This window comes from Ostrinia nubilalis, chromosome 17 (genome assembly GCF_963855985.1).
Source record: "Ostrinia nubilalis chromosome 17, ilOstNubi1.1, whole genome shotgun sequence".
Lineage (NCBI taxonomy): Eukaryota > Metazoa > Arthropoda > Insecta > Lepidoptera > Crambidae > Ostrinia > Ostrinia nubilalis.
This window is the reverse complement of record NC_087104.1, coordinates 12,646,243-12,667,895: the sequence shown is the minus strand read 5'-3', so window position 1 is coordinate 12,667,895 and position 21,653 is coordinate 12,646,243. Positions and strand designations below refer to the sequence as shown.

General features: G+C 38.4%; 1 protein-coding gene across 1 annotated transcript in view; it reads right to left on the bottom strand.

Moving 5' to 3' along the window:
- Window positions 1–295: 295 nt before the first annotated feature.
- The window catches only part of LOC135080104 (uncharacterized), a 43,081-nt gene continuing 21,723 nt past the window's right edge, over window positions 296–21,653 (bottom strand). Inside the window, exons 2-3 of the mRNA XM_063974784.1 lie at window positions 1,059–4,651; window positions 296–778 (exon numbers count right to left, since the gene is read on the bottom strand). Of these exons, the coding sequence (XP_063830854.1) occupies window positions 439–778; window positions 1,059–4,651 (3,933 nt within the window). The 3' untranslated portion in view covers window positions 296–438. The remainder of the gene's footprint in view (window positions 779–1,058; window positions 4,652–21,653) is intronic.

The window sequence follows — 21,653 nt, the reverse complement described above, 5'->3', positions numbered from 1 at the left end:
AATCAAAATAGTGATGTACAAAGCAAACATTCAATTGAACTTATCGATTACTTTTGAAAGGCCATATTCTGTCATAATGATGGCGCTAGAATCGCGTGATCCTAAAATGAAACTTGTAGAAAAACTAATTTATTCTATTTTCATTGCATTTGATACTTTTCTCTCATATTATCTGACCAAAGTTGATTGTGATTTTATGAAAATATTATTTTATATACCTAATAATATTGACGAGTTAGCAAATTCTTTGATATTAAAAATATAATAAGTATGAGGTTTAAAAAAACTATAAAAGTTGTAAAAAAGGTACTTTATTTTGTACAAACTGATTATCACTTTCGTAATAGACTATACACAACTTCACGCCGCCATTAATTTAGTCGTACTATTCTAATTAGATCATACTATTTACAGAGTTTGCCGTATGGCTTTCACGAATTATGAATGTCTTCTTAACGATCTGCCGAGTTTAGTTTTGCTATATCCTGAGGATATTGACACTTGATTGCTATTTCCCTGATCTAAACTAACGTCAGATAAATCTAAAAATAATGGCACGTTTTCTGATCCTTCAGCAGTTTCATCTGTTTCGTCGTTTTTGTTGAAGTTTTCTGGGGTACCTTCTCCTTCTATGGCTAAGGATTCGATGTTTTTACTCAGTGAATTATTTTCGGCAGCTTCGACGAATGCGTTGGACAGTTCTCCACTTAGCTTGTTGACATTTCCCGAAGCAACATCGTACATGAAGATCTCTCTCTCTTCCGATGGCTCGTCGGTCCTGGAAATTATACAAGTTTTGTGATTTACACTTGCTCAATAATTCACACATTGGACTCTAGCAGTCAACATTTTAGTCGTATTTGAAATTAAAGATATTAAATTAATAATTAGGGCGGGATTAATAAGGATGAAGTAATTTTAAAAGATTTGAGTTTAAGCTATTAGGTACTTGAGACTGTCGGATTGTTATCTTGAAACATTGTGTACTACTAATATTTAAAGTCAGATCATATTTAGTTACTAAAATAAGCAAAAGAAATAAAAATAAATATGATTACCCAGTAACGAGGAGGATGACTGATTGTAAATCTGAAGCAGTCTTCTTTTCAACATCTAGCCATTTTTGAAAGTTATCTTTTGTTGGTTGTTTCAATAAATCTTGTAAGCTATCGCCTGCTACAAATTTGATTCCTTTCAAGCTTGATGTCTCTCGCTCCTTCCTTACGTGATCTCCATTTAGCGCCTCCGTTTCTACTGGTGCTAGCACAACAACTGACGTTACTTTTCTACCCTTCAAAATATCAGGCAAAGGGAATTGATTTCCACTTACTTTCAAGGGTAAGTATCTATTGTATTTTTTGTCATTCAAAGCCACGGGGTCCACCTGGGTGGCATCCTCTTTTACATAATCTTTAGCGATTTTCTGGCCTTCAGCTGTTTTGGGATCAAAGTGAACCACTTTCATTTCAACGGCTTGATTGGTAGAAGGAGGGGGAGCAACGTAAGTAGCTACATTTTCAGATGCTGCAATTTCTTGATCTTCCTCCACATCTTCATCTATCCTAGATTCTATACTATCGCCATTGGGTTTTACAACAATGGGTCTGAGCTCACTGGATGCTATCTGCTGGCCACCGCCTGCACTGAAAAAGTTAGCTAACTGGTCAGGAGGCAGCGACTCCAGAGGTGTATCTCCTACTTTATCGTAGTCCAGAACGCTAATATCAGCATTATCTAGGATACCCGAAGACAGTAATTGCTGTCGCAAATCATCTGGGACCTCATCAGGTAGTTCAATTGCGGGCTTTTTCTTCTTTTCCTCTTTCTTTGCTTCTGGGGTAGTGTTGATCGAGTTTGCCGTCGAAGATACATATTTTTGAGTAGTCGGTTTTATTTCCACGGTTCTGGACGTAGATTGATAATATGGCGGCGACGACGTACTTGAAACGTAGTTTTGCTGAGGTCTTGATCTTTCTTGAGATTGAGAATAAGTTGATCTTGGAGTTGAAGCCTGAATTTGCTGTTGTTGCTGATCAAAATTCCTTAATAACTGGTCGTAGTCTTGTTGATATTGTTTGTTTTGTTGCTGCTGCTTATATTGCTCATATTGCTTATTTTGTTCTTGTTGCTTATATTGTTCATACTGCTTTTGTTGTTGCTGTTGCCGGTACTCTTGTTCAATTTGCTTGTTTTGTTGTTGTTGTTTTTGTTGCTGTTGAGCTTGTAATAATTGCGCTTGGAGGCGTTGTATTTCTTCCTGTTGTTTCTGAACATTTTGTGCAAGTTGTAACCTAACTTGTTCTTGTTCAGCATCAAATAATTGTTGTTGTTGTTGCTGCTGTTGCTGTTGTTGTAAATGATGGAAACTTTGTTCAGTAGGGGCAGGAGATGGAGACGGAGACGGAGACGGGGAAGGAGAAGGCTGATTAGCCACACTAAAGCCATTATAATTGGGTTGAGCATTCGGTCCACTGACGGTGATATGTTGTTCATATTTTGGTATAGCAGCTACTAATTCACCTCCATTCGGAACGAATTGTCCAACATTCTGTTGATGATGAAGATTGGATTGATCTTGGAAGTTACTTGGGCGATTCAGAAGTGGCCGTTCCGAAGGTCCATGTTGCTGTTGGAACTGCGGTCTTTCAGTGGAAAAACTCGGTTGATGGAAATGCTGTTCAGGAGTTGGTGATGGCTGAGGATGGAAATTGAATAGTGGTGGTGATGAAGGTTGAGGGAGGAATTGATGCTGAGGAATTGGGGATGGAGAGGGCGAGGCAGAAATAGGGTTTGAGAAAGAATGTTGGCTTTGAATATTGTGTTGAGCGGGAATTTGGACTGAAGGACGCGATACTGGTTGAGGACCTTGATGGAAACTAAACAGCTGCTGTTGAGGGTGTTGAGGTTGATGTTGTGGTGGATGTTGAGGTTGATGTTGCTGAGCAAAAGGTTGACGGTTACTTTCAATTTGGGGTGGCGATGGTTTCAGGTTGAAGAATGGGGGTCTACTGGGATTTAAAGAAAATGTAGGCTTGTTTTGTGATTCTGTAAAATGCTGAGGTGGACGTTGTTGAGGCAATTGCTGATTAACTGGAATAATCGGTTGACGGTTATGGTCATGGAACTGAGGAGTTGGGCTTGGACTTGGGTGTGGAACAAAATTAAAGTTTTGTTGATTTCTGCCCGGCAACTGTTGGTCTTTAGCTGGTTCAATTTGGTCAGTAGTTATGGTATGATAATTCTCTTGTAAGTATTTGGGCTCATCAAAGAATGGTTGCGGAGGTTTATGTTGTGGGTGTGGCTGGTTAAATGGTCGTTGGGGTCCAGTGTGAAAACCAGTTCTTGGAGGTCCACCGAATTGAGGAGGGCGAGGGCCAAATGTTGAAGGGCCATTAGGACGAGGGTGGAATGAAGGCGGACTATTAGGTCTCGGGAAAGATGTGGGGAACGATGGAGCGGGTGGTCCAGAAACTGTTGGTCCAAAATGATTTATTGGACCTGGAAGATTGTTAGAAAATTGAGGATGTGAGCTTGGATGTGGGCTCAAAGAAGGCGATGGTCCGAAAGGATTCTGCCGTTGAACATTTGTTTGAGGTCTAAATGGAGCTACAGAAGGACCTTGCCTTGGAAGCTGCTGCTCATTTGCTAAGTAAGGAGGCTGGAATTGGATTCGGCTTTGTGCGTTTTGTGGTGGTGGCCTATATGTTTGGGGAGGTTGATGATTAGCCACTTGTCTAGGAGTAGGTTCTTGTTGCTGTGGCCTTGGTGATAGATGATTTGGTTGATTGGGAAAAGCGATAGCTGGTCTAGGTGCAGTTTCTTCATGATCTTCCGTGTTGCTTTCACGTCTATCACTATGATGATGATGATGACCTTCATTTCCAAAAGTTATTTTAACACTGCTATCACTGTGATATACTTCAGATTCTGGTTTGATAATTGCCCTTAAAGTAGTAGTTTGAGTTGGAGTATAAATCGGTTCAGGGGTGACAGTAACATATTCTTCATGATGATCATCTTCATGGTTTGATGGCGGAGTGATAGCCGGGACTGGTTTATCGTATACAACTTTGTCCTTGGAGTGCGGGTCTTTGCTGTATTTCACATAAAACACTTGAACAGGTTCTTTCTTCTTTTTCTGAATCGGCTGTGGCGGTGGAGCAGGTAAAGACTCATTGGACTCCTTGATGATAATTTCAATAATTGGCTCTGGAGCTTCATAGTAATGAGGATGTGGCTCTTGGCTATACAGCGGAGCGGTAGGAAGTGTTCCGAATGGTGGATTGTAGGTGCCTTCAGAAGCTGAATCCTGTACGTTAAGAATTTTCGGTTGCGCATATAATTCGTTTTGATTTACTACTGCATCGTCAAGGTTGTCGAGGTTAGGATCGTAAAGGGGGTCTTTCTGTGAGTATTGTACGACAGGTTCCATCTGCACTGCATAGGGAGGAAGTTTGCCCCCTTTGGGAACGACATTGGATATCCTTCGGCTACTGGTGAGAGCTCTAAAATGGGAGACTCTCGAGTGTGGGAGTACTAAAGAGTACTGGAGGTTGTGTGGTGATCGTATGCTTTCAAGCTGTCGTTTCGGTTTCGCTTTTGCTGTTGCATTTTTAGCTTGCGTTATGCTGAGCACAGCTAGGGCTGTGACCTGGAACAAAGAAACAGAAACGTTAGTGATGACATAACAAACAAAATTGAATGTAGTTTGATGAAGAATCGATTGTAATTGTCTCGATATGGGATTACGCCTTTTTGCATCACAGACAAGATAGAATTTAAGTTAGTCACTTGTATTGTGGCGGGAAAATAAAAATGGTTGTGAGGAAAATACGTATTTTATGGGATTTTTTTTAAATAGAGACTCAGATTGAAGGAGCTAGGATGTCACCTATTTCAACTTTTATTATTTTTTAGATGTGCTGGGAAACAGTAGAACCTACTAAAATTTCATTTCCTGGTGTTGTAAATATTTATTTATTAAAGATTTACTTATCTCTCAAACTACGGAAGTGTGATACACAAAAATGTTGAAAGTATTCAAGACAGGTTTGTATTTAAACCGTTCATCACGAGAATATCCATGCAGTAATACCGTGGACACGCTTAAGTAATGTTTATTTGGATATGGAGAAAGTGTTAACGTGAAGCACTAAGTATGTAATGTTTGTCTAAACTCAACGTACAGACAGCACATCAATGGAAAAATAGCTTTTTATGTAGTTGTGATAAGTGCGATATCGCAACAAAATGTGCTGTTGACTGTATTTAGGTAGATAGGTTTGAAGCAACAAGTTTAGAACATCAATCTATTTATACTGTAATTTTATAGTCAACTGTAGTATTCACAAACATTACTATGAGGTCTCACAGTGCGCGTGGACACACAGGGTGACACATCAGAGCTCTATTCAACGCTATGCGTTCGATTTACTGCTTCACATATGCAAGCATCGTTTGTGAATACGGGCGTCAGATTCCTGGATTTTTTAAGGGTTTGAATATTCACATTTAAAAGCATTCAGGCAATAAAAGTATCATCATCTTTAGGTCGTTTGTCTCATCTGCATGTGTAAGACCATCTCTAATTCTTCGGAGACAAATGGAGAGTTGGCTTACTCTCTCCACGCTGCAGACGTGTTGGCGAGGGTAAGGAAGAGGAATCAAATAAGTAATTTCAGGAATCAATTAACAATTTAGCACTAAGTCTGACGTGTTAAATAAATGGCTTCGGTAACTAACCTATAATTTTTATTGCTTTCAAAACCTACCAAAGTAAAAAAATATAAGTTTAGGGGTGGTTATTGTCGTTACGATACATTGTCATTAACATCAAAGAGAGAGCGCTTCATCCGTGACATCCTTGACGCAAGGAAATTTCGACGAGGCGCGTAGGCATTCCAATGAGAATAAAAGTGGACCGCTACTGCGTCGGCGCATGTCCGCCCATCAGATCCGGATTGTCAAGTGCCGAAATGCGTTAGAGAAGCCACCGCATTCCTTACGACAATAGAAGTCAAAAGTAGTTTATAATACCTACTTGTAATAAATTAGTTAACATATTTTTTTGAATCAATTTTTTTAGGAATTCTCAGACTTAAGTGGTATGTTGGAGTTTTGGTATCGGAGTATATTTAAAAACACCTGATTCCAAAGCAGCCGCTGCTGATACTCAAATACTTTACTACCAAACTTATTACAACTTTTTGTAAGTAATAAGATCTACCTACCTACATAATAACAACAAAACCCTTTTCCACCGATCAGCTGTTACGATTTTTACCCCTTTTGGGTCGGAGAGTTTATTTTTAGCCCTTGCACCTATTTAGGTAGGTATTTACGTTTCTATACAGTTTGTAATCCAACTGTACTGTAATGTACAATTTTAAAATCCAAAAAGTTTACCTTACAGTAATTTAATTACAAACAGTTTGTGTAATTACTCAACACACAGTAATCATTTGCGAAAAACGCAATCAACTTTTACTTTTGCTCACAAGTGCAAGTGGACTGTAATTTTCATTGCATAAGTGCGATGCAGTAATTCAATATGGCTAAAAGCTTTGCATTCTGAATAGTAAATAAATATGACGCTTACTGAATAATTCATTTTTAATGGTAAATAATGGTCAATTGCTTTTAGTAAAATAAAGTTTATGGAACAGGTAAAGTACTTACTTAAAGTAAAGAAAGTTGCCTAGCTGAAGCTTTTAAGCTAAGAAGAGTTTATGGCATAGGTATTTGGGGTAATGCATTAAATGATCGAGAGAAAATAAGCTATCCTATCCTTTGTAAAAGAGTAGAATAGTTATGTATAAATAACTTGAAGAGAAAGGTTGCCTGGAAGAAATGGCATATGGCATTAAGCTCGACTTTTGTACTCCGGTAGTTTTTTTATGTACAGGAGGCAAACGAGCAGACGGAAGAGCAGTATGTGAAATATTAAAGTTAAAAAAAAGCCAAAGAATTTTGAGAACGTTACTTTAACATGTTTTATATTAAGAGCTTAAAAAGCTCTAATAAGCTCTAGGGGATTATTCCACTATTCCCCGTTGACAATCCCCGTTATATTAGGATTTTATTTTTAACATTATAAGCTCCAATTGGCGTTAACTTTTTGTTCACTATTCCCCGTTGACGGGGATTTTCAATGGGGAATAGTGGAATAAGCCGCTCTAGGTAATTTTCCAAGTCACATTCACATTGTTTTTCAGTTTAGTTTTTTACAGAAGGTAACTAATGTATGGAAATTAAAACAAAGAACTGTTAGCCTGTTACATTGTCACACGATTTCAATTTCACCTTGTGTAATAGTTGGGTAACTAATCTGCTTGTACACAATAAATCTTATCTGGAAGATAAATATAACATCTTCAATTCAATAGAGAGATATTTGCATAAGAACATGAGTTAGAAGCGTACGATTTGCATATAGCTGGAGAAAGATACATTATTTGCATACAACTGTTTGTGTTTACTGAATTGAACTATATGTGTGTTGGTATAGACTTCAAAATAGGTTACTTCGTGGATAAGTGCAAGTGACGTAACACCAGTGGGAAGTTTTCTCACGATTAATGTAGGAGGCTCATTGCACTTGCTTTATGGAGTTTTTTATTTAGCCTACAATGGAAACTGAATTCAGATGCATTAATAATTAACATGACATTCGTTTATACGGAGCCAGAGTGACTTCACGTTAGTTTAACACTTTTGTTATTGTGATGTGAATGCTGGTCAGCGCTACTTTAACGTATCGGTGACTAATAGAGAGGAAAGATTCTTCATTATTTAGGCGGTACGGAATTCGCCGGATCAGCTACTTAATTGGTGATAAACAACGTGATTTAAATTAAATAATTATTATTTAAATCTAGCAAGAAGATACAGCAATTTTCTAACTCTACTTACTAAAAAAAAGTCGTTTATATTTTGCGAGTAGGCTTTTAAAAAGTATTATTTTAACCCTACCACTGCTTCGGGTCAATAAATGGGCCAGTGTTAAGAAGAAGCAGAGCGCAAGAAGCTCAGTCACTATTCCTTTTACTTGAGTCTAAAAAAGAACGAGTTAAATTCAATAAATCATGATTAGCCCTAGTAAGTCACATGCCATTCTTTTATAGTCATCAGCTCCTCAGACCGTAAAAAATCGACGTTCAAAATTAAACCTCATGAATATTAACTTATAATTGAATATTATTACGGCACATTATGTTACAGATTACCATTGTAATCTACGGTAGCCATGGTCACGGTTGTAATGTGTTATTACTACGTATGAATGTATTGGAGGCGGTTCCACGCAATTTACACCTCGAGGCAGATGGATTTGTGTCATTTATCAACTTTAGAAACGGGCGGTAGTCAAATTAAATACATATAAATAAAATATTTCAATTTTAAAGCACATGGATTGGTTTGTTGTTTGAGGGATAGAGATAGGAAAAATATAACATGCATTACTATCTAAAACCAGAGATTTAGCCTCGTTACATTATGCTAAATACCTAGGTCTCACTATCTTTTTCAGTTAATTTAGTTACTTAATAATCTGCTGGATAAGTCCAGGTATAATTCAGCACCCAAAGAGTCTTATTAGAACACGAAATATCTTAACCAGTGGAATTCATAAGGCGGTAATGACCTTCAGAAACAGCTGCAGGCTTGACCCTCAGGGTATTTTATATTATATTTTAGGTCAATGAACGCTGTGATGTGGATTGGAATGCCATAAGCGATTTGAAATCGAATTACCTGTGGTATAAGATAAATAAAAGAAAATAAATACACCCATTGAAAAAAGCAACCTCCTTGAATAAGAAAATCAGGGGACAGAGCGGAAAAAAAATACTGTGGTAATGTAATGTGTTCCTTCCAATCAGGCCCGCCGCTAGCTGTTTCGTCGCCCGCGTGCAAAACCGATTATGCCGCCCTACGACTGAGTACCTACATAATGAGTTTTGTCAAAAAAAAGGCTAATTTAATAGATGTTTTCTCATTTTTCATGCTATGACATATTTTCTTAAACTTAATAGTCCAATCAGTAGGTGTTTATTTCCTGCAAAAGGTGGAAAGTAAAATGTTTTAATTTGTATTAAGTATATTTTTATGTATGGGCTAGTTATGAAAAAAGTATGTTTTCGAACTTGAGACGTCAGAGCGTTAGTCACCATCTTGAGTTAAAGGGCCGAAAATTAATTATTTTTTACATTTAACAATAACAATAAATTTGAAGCAATAGTTGACTATATGGATTACTAATTTTTGGCCAAAAAACGTTTCCCAAATTATCACATCGCAAACAACGTTTCGCAAATTTTCATTTGGCAAATTTTCACTTGGCAAAACAACTTATTGCAAATTTTTAACTCGCAAATGTCGTGTTTGGCATATTATTGTTTACCAAATTATTGCTTGGCAAAGTATGTTTTGCCAAATGTTTCATTTGGCAAAAATATTTCACGATAAACAATTTACAAAATAATTTGATTGGTGCATAGAATGGAATACAAATAAGCCTGTGGTTATTATTTTGTTTCGTGAGTAGTAAATATAAAAAAAAATCTATATTAATTTTCATATTTCATTATTTTTTTTCGAAATTTCCAAATGATTCATTAACAATAAAGGTGATTCTAGCGCTCGGCGGCCGCTGCCGCGGCACGCTTTTCTCGCCTTCGCGCGTTAATGGTCACTGTTCTAACCTAACCTAACCTACTATTTTCTGCAATACCTACTCTCTGCAACCATACTGTTTTCTGCAATCTCTTTGTTTTACATAAAATTCTTGTGAAAACCATGATCATGTGCCTATGCTTTGATTTGTGGGTAACGGTGGGTAAGTATGTGAAGTGTCAATTTGACCAAACAAATTATTTGGGATATAATATTTGACAAAATAAAACATTTGCTATATAAACATTTGCCAAGGAAAATTTGGCCAAATGATAATTTGACCAAATGAATTAGTTGCGAAAAGTATAGTTGCTAAAAGTTCATTTGGGAAATGAAACTTCGGCGATAAGTTGTTTGCGAAGTGAAATTTGGCGAAAAGTAATTTGGCCAAACGGAAGGATACCTGACTATATAGAAAAATGACTTTAAGAAGTATAAAGACGATAAAATTTCAATTGTTTAAGTATTTTATTTATTCTGTACGTCGCGTAGATACAAAGTTATACAAGGGAGAAAATTTTCATTTGCACAAAAATCATTGTAGTAGCCTCCCCATCCCTCTTGGGTAGAGGGACGGTGCACACGAGTGTGCCATAGCAGGGAGGGTTAGTGGTGGACGTTTCGTGTGTTACTCCCGCTCTAACCGCCCGCTCAATTTCCTCTCCCTTACCCAGATGGGCGCTTACCCGCTTTGATCAGGAGATGGCCAAGGAGGCTGCATACGTATGCGATAGTCACGGACGGTGATATGGCGGCCATCCAATTAAGAAAATCGTTAATTGAGGTGTGTGATGTTAACATGCCTCGATCACGCTACCGCACACCTTGTCGTGCTGTCTACTGGTGGTCGGCTGAACTAGCTGAGCTGCGTTCACTCGTAGCTGGCGTAGACGTTCACGAGACCCGTCATATGGCTTGCCTTTATGAAATTGGAGCCGCCAAAGACCGAGCGAGAGCAGAAATGCTCGCAAGTTTAGACGACGATACTAACTGTGGGAGATTATATGCTAGAAACCAACTACAGCCTATTGGTCCTCTACTGGCTAAAGAGCAGGCTCTGCTAGACAAGGTTTTGCGAGCGCTCTTCCCGAACCAGTTTGCCTCTTTCGCTCTACCATCCATGATAGATTCCCGCAGTGTCAACTCAGCTGTGGAGGGGGCCCCTCTTTGCCTGCCTAGGCCGGACAACTATGCCTGCTGCGCAAGGAAGGCCGTCCAGATAACTCAACATCGGATATGACTGGGTACAAAGCGGCGCCCTCCTCCCGGGCGTACCTATATGTTATCAGCTATGCAGGTGACACTCGTCACAGCCTGAGGGAGGGATTGTATGGACGCGGCCAATTTGGCGACCACTGCCAGCACTTAAATTGCCAAGCGCATCTGGAGACTGGAGTGTTTCTCCTAACGCCCATATTATTTTACCGTGGATGGAGTCAGGATCTAAGTTAAGGTTCAGAGCAATTGCTGTGGCAATTGTCTGGGCCTGATAGTGGATAGCCGGTGTCAGTTTGACCCTCATTTTGCCATACTGTCATAGCGCCTGCTTAAGGCCGCGGATGCTTTATCGTGGGGTGGTTCGAGAGCCAAATGGCGGCTCCTTTACGCCAGCATTTTGAAAAGCATTGCGCTTTACGGGGCTCCCATATGGGTTGACATCCTCGACAGAAGTCGAGAGGCCCGCTCGAGAAGAGAGGTGGTCCGCCGCGTGGCTCGGAGGACGAGGCGCGATACCCTCGCAGTGTGTGTGGCGTGGGCTCGAGGCGCTGGGCCGGGACCTCGTGTTGGCTAGCATAGTCAAAGCAATGCTGGACAGTAATGAGGCCTGGGCGGACATAGCCTCCTTCTGCGAAAACGTCATGTTGCAAAATGAGTCCTCGGAGCGAGAGCACGAGGACGAACCAAACGCGCCCTCACTCCGTCGGCGGCGAAGGGGTCAGAGGAGGGGACAATATGATCGCTTCCTGATTCCCCTCCACGGTGATGGTCAGCGGCTGATAGTGTGGGGGTGCCCCCGCCTGCATTGCACACACCATCTCCTCCGTCAGACGGTAACAGCTGCGTGATCCCAGCTGTTCTGAGCGCCCTGAGCTTCTCTTCTCGCAAGCTCTGAGCGCCCGATTTGCCGCCCCCCTGGGCGTGCCGCCCGCGTGCGGTGCACGCATTGCACGCCCGCTTGCGGCGGCCCTGCTTCCAATCACAAGATTTCTTCCCCAGGAACGATGTGGTGTGATGAAAAAACATGTTATTTCAAAAAGATTTAAGATTCAACTCATTCGTTGATATCTGACATTTGCGCTGGAGAGAAGGCGTTGTGGGAGCCATATTGTCGACAGCCACAGACCTCTCCCACTGGAAGGCATAAGTATGTAATATTAATGACTGTGATAACATAAAATTAAAGCCCATGTACCACACCGGAATGAGCACAAATGATAATAATCCTTTAAAAAGACTGCGTGACGGGACTTATAAAATACAGGCTTTGTGCCAGGGGCTTAAAACAGTGAAATAGTCGTACTTCACGTGTAACATCTTCAGAGTCAACAAGCTCGTTGCACAAGCACATCAACCTGCGGTAATAGCTTAAAGACAGCAATGATGCGTCATTACCTGGCACGCCACCGGACCGTGGGAAGATGCTGCTGGGAGCTAAGTTCTAGTACAGAATAAGTACTAGTACTAGGTTTTCACGCTGACTTCTATTTGGTACAGAATAAGTACTAAATAGTACTAGATTTAGGCGTGAGCTAGGTGAGGGTATTGTGTGGAAATACTAAACAGGTACGGTCAACAGCACGTCAACGTAAACACTGAGGTATCTTACGTAGTTGCGATACGGGCGACTTTGCAACGAAAATGTATAGCTTGATGTGCTGTCGACATTAGATAATCTACAGCGGTATTAGTATGTTAAGAATAAAAATTGTAAGAAGTCTCATTTTTCAGTTTCATCATCATCATTTCAAACACAGGACATCCACTGCTGAACATAGGCTTCCCCCAATGATGATTCAGTCTAATAAATACTTCAAATGAGGTGCAGTCAAAAAGTTATACTGCAGGTCATGTAGGTGCAATTGTTTATGGATTTAGGTTTTTTAAACATTTTTAAATATTTACAGTGTTTAACTCATAAGCTTTGAACTGTAAGGTTTGTCTCTACATTTATTTGCCTTCTCATAGTTAGTTTTTTATGCATAACAAGGCAGTTATTTGACCACAATCGCACCTGATATTAAGTGGGATGCAGTCTAGCATGGTACATACATTTTGTTTGTTTTCTGGCAATTCCTATCTAGTAAGTCCTACATGTGCGCAAGTTTTTGAGCTTCCGCTCAAGCTCAAAAGTTTTGGTTCAAGTAATTGTTAAGGAGTACATTTTTCTAGAAGTAGAACAGAATATAATAGAAAACGTTTACTTTGCTGCCACATGAAAATACATAGAAGTAAAACAAATAGAATCAAAATTACAGAATACATTACAGTCTAGGCGATTCCAAAATTGTTCTTGTATTGTATTGTTCTTAAGTTCTACCAAAAGTTCCACTCTATGTGCATAGGATGTAAAATGCTGATGATCCAAATAACACCAGTGGGAACGGACGTGCAAACCAGTTCATATGTTGACATGGCCGTGGGACTGATACTCTATGTTATCAGCGCAGACAATATGGTTACAAACTTGCTGGTGATGATTTTCTCATGGAAAAACAAGAATGATAAATGATAATATGAAGTTTTGTTGCTAATTATTATAGAGCGAGAATGCTTTTTTAAATCACAGATAAGGAGGTACTGGTATAGTTAAAAAATATGAAGTGTAACAAAATAAATTAAAAAATTATATCGTTGGAATCAACAATCTGTATTAAGTAAACTAATTACTTACTAAAATAACTAAATGGTAGCACTGGTAGCTACTCTTGAACGAACTAAATGATATAAATAAAATACGCAGATCTAAGCTACACGTACCTATTCATATTGCTAGGAAGCATGCACGATAATAGAAGTTCTAAGAAAGACAAGCCACCAATAGACATAATTGTAAGAGAACCTCAATTCGAATACAATAATAATCTCAATCATGTTAGATAACTTGTCAAAAACAGAAGCAGTCACGCTAGCACTTGCTTGTTCAAATTCCATTTTATCACAGACAAAAAGTTCACCCAATTCCGTGTAAGTTTGTCGACCATGAAAACAATAAGAACACACAATTTGCACCGCCTTGAGTCACGGCAATCACCCGAAGTGGGACGCGTTACGTACGGACAAACAGTTGCATGTTATATATAAAATTGGAGATGAAATAATATTGCGATGTGCAATAGTGATGCAGACTGGGAAGCTATTAGAGTCAGAATTAAGATTGATTGAGAACTTTCATCTGGGATGTAACCAGAATGTAACCCAGGTTCAATCAAGGAGAGTCAAGGTGATAAATTGCTTTATAGTAATTGTAGTGAACCCTCTCTTAACACAAAAAAATTAGGGAAAATCGAAATTAGCAGTAGGTAGGAACTTGGGGACTAGAAACCGGTAAGGGGTACGCCTTTAAGAAAGCTAAAGAATGTGACGTGCTAGGCCAAGACGACTCTCGTATGTAAAAACACACAACTATGAATAAACTCAAAAAGAGATTAATTTGAAGCCTCTGATATTGTGATCCTATTAATGTAATAGGTAAGAGTTTTCTCGAATTGAGTTTTCGGTAAAACTTTTTGAGCTTCGTTTCATTATTTATATGACCCTAAAAAGCTTTATTTATGTATGAGTATTGAAGTATACCTATCTTGGAAGTTTAACATCCCAATGGTGGACAAATCCCCTGACACACATTCATGGAGGCAGTAAGGTGCGGTCATAAAACCGCAAAGATGATTGCTAGCGTGTTTCAGACAGATATTATTTATTTCGAATTAGTTACCAAATAAGATGATTGGGTGGTGTTACAGAACGAGTTACATAATTTAAAAATAGCTCAATAAAGAAGACCTGAGAATGAAAATCATGCACATAAAAGTGGGGCGCAAAGATGCACATGTCATTGCCAAAATTGTTCTTAAGTTTTAAATACGTAAGTCAGTATACTTAACTGGGACATGATAGAGTGACACTTAAAAATATGTGCTATTTTGGAAGAACATCATTTTAGAGGTGACTCTTACCTAGTCACGGGGAGAATACATAATAAATAACATAAAAAGTTCTTCCTTCTATGTCGCCATTTTACTTCGCCCCAAACCACATAAGTAAGAATAAATAATAAAAATATTTAGTTTCTTCACAATGGGACGTTTCTTCATATTGAGACGATATTTGACAGATATTAGGTACACACGACCGCACATAAGGAAAGATACAATAGTTTATCATTCTGTGATACATTATTTTGTAAATGGTACGATTCGTATCAATAGTGTGCTAATCGGTGCATTGGCCTGGCATATACCCGTATTGTGAAGACTGGTACCGGAAATAGGTTCTAAAAGAGTGAAAGAAAGATTCCGTATCTTTACTCATATACTCAAAAGAGACAAAGTGTGTAATACTTTGGAAACTAGATAACGAATAAAAATAAACTCTACTTAGTACTAACGTCATGTTAATCACTCTAACATTGATCCCATCGGTAATTGAACCCGCAACAGCAGTGTAGACAGCCGCCAATCACACTGATGTAATATCATGACAAACAAAAAGACAAACTCAACTAAAAAACAAAAACCAGTCCCCAAATTGAATGCAGATGCCGTCAGACTAATCTAATTACATAATTCATATTCCATCTAATAAATTTGGCAAATTACGAGTATCTTCTACCAAGATTGATGATCCGTACATATTTGTCTATCTTACGCAATATCTAAAAGTGAAAACTACATCGATTTTTAGATAAAATCTTACGGCCATTGAGAATTTGTTGTAAAGAACGGTTCCCATTCCCACAGAAGGTACTTGATGTACTCGTCAGTACTCGCACTTGTCGAATGGTGATCGGTGTTACGTGTAAAACAATTGAAAGCTTATTTCATGCATGTTGGGCGAATTGAAATTAGTCGAATTTGAACATTGAGAAGTCACTGGAGATAGTTTTCACGTGTGGCTTGGAAGTAGGTATTTCTTTTACAATTTACAGTTAACAGTTTGTATGAATTATGAGTGTAATTTTTTACAATTTTGGGGGTCTATCGTTGAATGGAAGTTTTCTTCAAATCTCTATTCTACAATTCATTGAACATTATTAGTTTTATGTGTTCAAGGACTCACAAATTAGACTATTCTCCAGTATTTAACTGTCAGTGAGAGAGTTTTATATGTGATCTATTTTATTTTATAGGGTAAGTAAGTAGTGGTGCCAAAAATGAAGCGACTCTACCACAAGTAAAGACAAAACAGAAAATGGCTCTCAACACATAGGTATTTGCACTAAACTTTACTATATCTTTGCCTATTTACTTTAAAAACACATTGCTTTTCCATGTAAATGATGCAACTCGGTGATGGTCGGAGCGCTCACGTTCACATTACGTAAAAAGATCGCAAACTCACAAGGTAAGAGGTTAGACGGTAATTAAAATGTAAAAGTAATTGCTGATTAACCTTTGTTTAAATGTAAACCGAAGTTAACGCTTTGTTGAATGACGGATGACTGTAGGCACAATTGATTATGCCTTTGCCTTACAAATATGTGTTTTGTGCAAAAACAAAGAGGTCGATTGTTTACGGCCTTTTGCTACAGTCTAATGTTTTGTCTGTGGTCGGGTATTACGGCAACTGGAGATTTTCGCCAACGTTGTGAAAGAGGCCTTAATTACGAAGTAGGATTTTCGACGCTAATGTCATTGCGTATGATGAAGAAACTTAATCTCTTCTACAGTGACATCAGTAGCTAACTGTTTCAAAATTGAGTCCAGTAACAAATAAGTAGTAATAATTATGCTACTTCTAATCACTAATTTATAACAATATTCGTTGTAGAAACTACGTAAAATGTTGTCAAAATACACATGCCTCATAAAAGTAATTAACTATTTTTTTGCAAAATTAAGTACAAGTAAATACCTAGCGAGTGTTCAATGCGCTGCCTGCTTAAATTTTAATCTAAGGAAGTCGTACGCTTTTTTCGTTCAAATCTCAAGGTGTTAGGATGGCAGGTCAATGAACCATTGAGTTTTGCTCTATTGGTATAAATGTCGTGTTTAAAGTACGAGTATCTAATTAATAACTGAAAAATCAGTAAAAACGATTGTATTTTATTCTCGTAATAGACAAAACGTGACTCCCAGCGTGTGTTCTCTGGGTCGTATCCCTCTCGCACCGATGCCCGACAATCATCCTGTCACTCATCTAACACTGTCGGCTGTCACTCATTCTCACCTCTAACGTTACACAGTATGACCGTAACACAGTAGGGTCAAATGGACAAGAACAGACATTGTTTAGATTTTTTTTAAACAAAGTTCATTGGAACTATTCATGGTCAAAAAGGAACTACTGTAAATGGGTTTTTTGAGAGTTTATGCACTAACTAATAAAAGCTACAAAGCTATCATGCAAGTTTCATGATGTCTTTTAGGCACTACTAGCTTTTCGCCCGCGACTTAACCCGCGTGAATTTTTTTCTGTTAAAAACCGGGATAAATTTTCCTATGTCCTTTCACGGGGCTCAAACTATCTCTATGCCAAATTTCATCAAAATGGGTTCAGTAGTTTAGGCGTGAAAGCAACACAGACAGACAGACAGAGTTACTTGTGCATTTATAATATTAGTAGGGATATGACATAGGATATAATAAAAAATGGTTGGGGAGTCCAACCCCATTATGATACCTGCTCGGAAGTGGTAGTTGTTATTGGAGAAATATACCTACAGATGAGTGGCAGAATATGATTTGCGTGTGACCTAGCAGTAGTTAAATTTCAAGCAGTTTTAGCTAAAAAAAAAAAGCTAAGAGCTTTACCCATGTCAGAACAGCTTTTACACGTGTACACGTAGACTAGAGGGTCTAGTGTGAGTTTACATCAAACGCGCTCACAATAAATGAATGACGGACGGATTTTACAGTGCCCCTAGTGGAAACGTTCAAGAACTAAAATTTTAATTTTTTTTAACGCGCTCATCTATGTAAACTTACACTCAGCCCACTGAGTGAAACTCTACTTGTCTAATGGACTTATTAAGTTCGTTTTGTACAGTGATGATACCGAAGTGTTATAATTACAGCTTTTTCATCGTATTGTGTGGAGGTGTTATAATGTTCTTGATGATTACCCACAAGCTATTTTAGTATTGATCAATTAAAATAAAGAGAAAGTCGTGTTACATTGATTAGTCAAGATTTAATGCCTATATTGTTTTATAATAAAATTGAGAATAATAGAAACATTCTAATACTTTTTAAAAGCTTTCAATTAGATAAGCTTTTGTATGAAAGTCAAATTTTCAAGCACAGTTCGTCTGAATAGCTATTACTTATTTAGCAGGGAATTAGCTCTCTTACTAACAAAAAGATAGTACGCGTGTTGAACACTGTTTTAAAATGACTTTTCCGCCAAAAGTACGTACGTACAAACGTAACTTTAAAACACTGTTCAACGCGTGTGTATTTTTTATTAGTAAGGGGGTACCTACTTACCTAATTGCGATGATGGTGATTACAAAAGTAAGAACTTCCATAAAAATATTTAGTGTCGGCATATTTATTGGTCAATAAATTACCAAAGTTTACTAACACAATTTATCATTTCGAGTCGTTTTAAAATCTAGGACGAATCCGAGCAACAGGTCGAAAGTTAATAGCATGCATGATATTATTGCTGTCATTACGTAAACATATGCAATGACTGCATATGTTTGTACATTTTAACATACCTTCACTTTTAGGCGCCTGCGCAAGAGAATGCTGGTTTACTTCAAAGATAGGCGCATGAAAAAGTTAAGACACTGAAGGTCTAGCTAGCGTTTAACCCAGTCATTGCCTGAGGTATGGAAGCGGCACGGGAGGGGTGATTATGACATATTAGGATGTGACAGAGCACACAAATCTGAAGTCTCGCTGACATTTGACGTAACAAAAACCCTCCCCGTGCCGCTACTATATCGTCATCATAATCATTTCAGCCACAGGACGTCCACTACTGAACATAGGCCTCCTCCAATGATTTCCACATCGCCCGGTTGGTAGCGGCACTAGCGGCCGCCATCCAGCGTCTTCCTGCTACTTTTATGAGGTCGGTCCACCTTTAACTGTCTGTTATTTTCAGCAACGTCCTACTTGCCTTATTATTGTTAAGTTTACACTCAAATCCATAACCTCCTGACTCAGTCATTGAGCTGTCGTTACATTCAAAATTTTCGTTATACATATTCAACGAGCGGTTAATTCATACATTACTATTGCATATATTACGTTAGAAAGCGTAATAGGCGTAACTTCAACAGACAAAAGCACATCAAGTCATACATTTTCGTCGCAACATAGTTCCTATTGCAACTAAATAAGACCCTACAGTGTACAGCTTGACGTGCTCTCGTGCTTGACTGCTGACAACGATTTTGTTTACTTTAAGTAAATTATTTATGATATAATTAAGGTTTTAGTTGACGTAACTTACATAATTAAATAAAGTAGATAGTAAACAATGTGACAAAAGTGTGTCAAGTCGGTCAATAGACTCAAGGTGGGATTTCAGTCTTCCAGCGACTTGGCCCACTTTTAGCTTGGTCCACGGGCCAAGTCGACTGTCGACAGTCTAAGATTTTAGAGTAGATAGATAAAACATTGAATATGGGCCCAGTTGCCAGAAGAAAAAATATTTAAAAATGGCCCGCGACTTGGCCCGTAGACCAATCTAAAAAAATGGGCTAAAGCTGTATCGTGTTATTCATGAAAATATCCACAGGGCTCTTAAGTCAACTAAGGCCACTCGAATATCAACTATCAACAAGTAAAGTCACCAAATCCAAAGTTCGCAATGAAAGATTTCACACAACTACCGTCCCCCTTTCTCCTACTTGCAATGCACACTAATTGTTTCCCAGAAGCCGATGGGGGCGTGCATTCTGAACCACAATGTCTCTATCACAATGTTCCGTTCAGTCGGAAGCCATCTTTGACATTTATGACCACACAATGAGTTCGGACAGGTGTTGAAAACGAAAACGAATCGATTAGCATATCTTATGGCGGGTCATGTTACTGGTTGGAGATGTTTGACAGTTGATGGGTGATATTATAGTCATTTATTTTCTACAAATAGGTTTTTAAAAAGCGCTTTTACACGTCGCAGTAATAGGTACTTAAACCCTGCTACTGCCTTGGGATACGGAAAACAAATTAGGGATGTTATGGATATGTAGTTTCGGTTATGGATACGGTTACGGATATAGGAATAATATTGTAGCTACCGGTTTCGGTTTCGGTTACGGTTATTTTTTTATTTCGGATATCCGAAAGTTTCGGTTACGGTTATGGATATCCATAACATCCCTGCAATAAATGTGCCAGAGGTGAGAAAAAGCTGCGCAAGAATCTCACTAAATCATTGTCATCCTCCTTTTCAAGGGTTTAAAATAGAAGTGAGTGAAAAACAAGGTTTTGTTGATGAATATGAAATCTTTTTTGTTTCATCAAGATACTTGCATACTCTGTTGTCGTGACATAATATTATTTGCTTAATACTTTCTTGTTGAAACCAAAGAAAACAGATAAACCTTCTGTCACGTGGAGTACTAAAAAATTGAAGGCGCCGTGACCACCGCATTAATAGGGTTGGCACTTGGAAAAAACAAAAATAAAAATTAAGTAATACAAATTATCTATTCACGAGAATTTAAATAATAACTGTTGTATTGCCAATTTATTTCTTTTCGTGGCACCATTAAACTTTTATTAATAACGCAATTAACGAGATTCGATCTCAAGTTATGTTTCAAGTTTCAACAGCATTAAACTATTATGTTATGTGGCCTAGTAAAATAGAACAATAAAATATGTTATGTACTGATGGGCTATGAAACTAAAACAATAAAAAACACATAAAAACTATCACACACGTAATCAGATAGTAACAGATGAGCCACAAATAAAGCTATAAAAGATGTAACACTTTTTATGTTTGTTAAGAACCTCATTATTATTTATGACTATTTGTTAAACGTTTGGTTGGCAGCCCTACAGGTGATAATGGCGGCTCTATATGGAGGTTGCGCACGCGACGGTTCAACGACACAAGGTACAGACGACGGCACGTCAAGTCAAATACCATGGGATCTAATGCAGTTGATATAGGGACGAATTTTCAACAAACATGTATAGTCTGATATGCTGTCGACTATGCATCGGAAGGGTACTTTCATCTGTCGATTGTTTTCGTCAAGCCGTGACTTCGAGAATCGATTCGAAAACGAGATGTGTTTGTTGATTTGAAGGTGTTTTGTTTATGATATAAGAGCAGGAAAGCCACTTTAGTCACACATAGTCTACTATAGATGATTTATAATTATTTATACGAGAGCTTCATGTTAAATGTAGGTACAGAATACTCAGTAACTTCAGTAGAATGGTCCGAAATTCGGTAACCATATTTATAGCTAACCTTGGTAGAGTTCTTGGCGATGTCTCGCTATATTTATACATTCCACAGTCCCTCATTGATGAGGATTGCGACCACATATAGTGTTCCTCCATAGACTACGGTCATGAGCTGTGTGGACCGCATGATGCATCTTCCACTCACCGTCATCATACGAGGACAAAAATGACAAATGTAGATCGAAAACATCATCATCATCTTTTCAGCCACATGACGTCCACTGCTGAACAAAGTCTCCCCCAATGATTTCCAGATTGGCTGGTTGACAGCGGCCTGCATCCAGCGCTTTCCTGCAAACTTTATGAGGCTAACCACAAGGTGGACGGAAACGAAAACATTATTAACTAAAAAATATATCTATAACTCAATCCCGT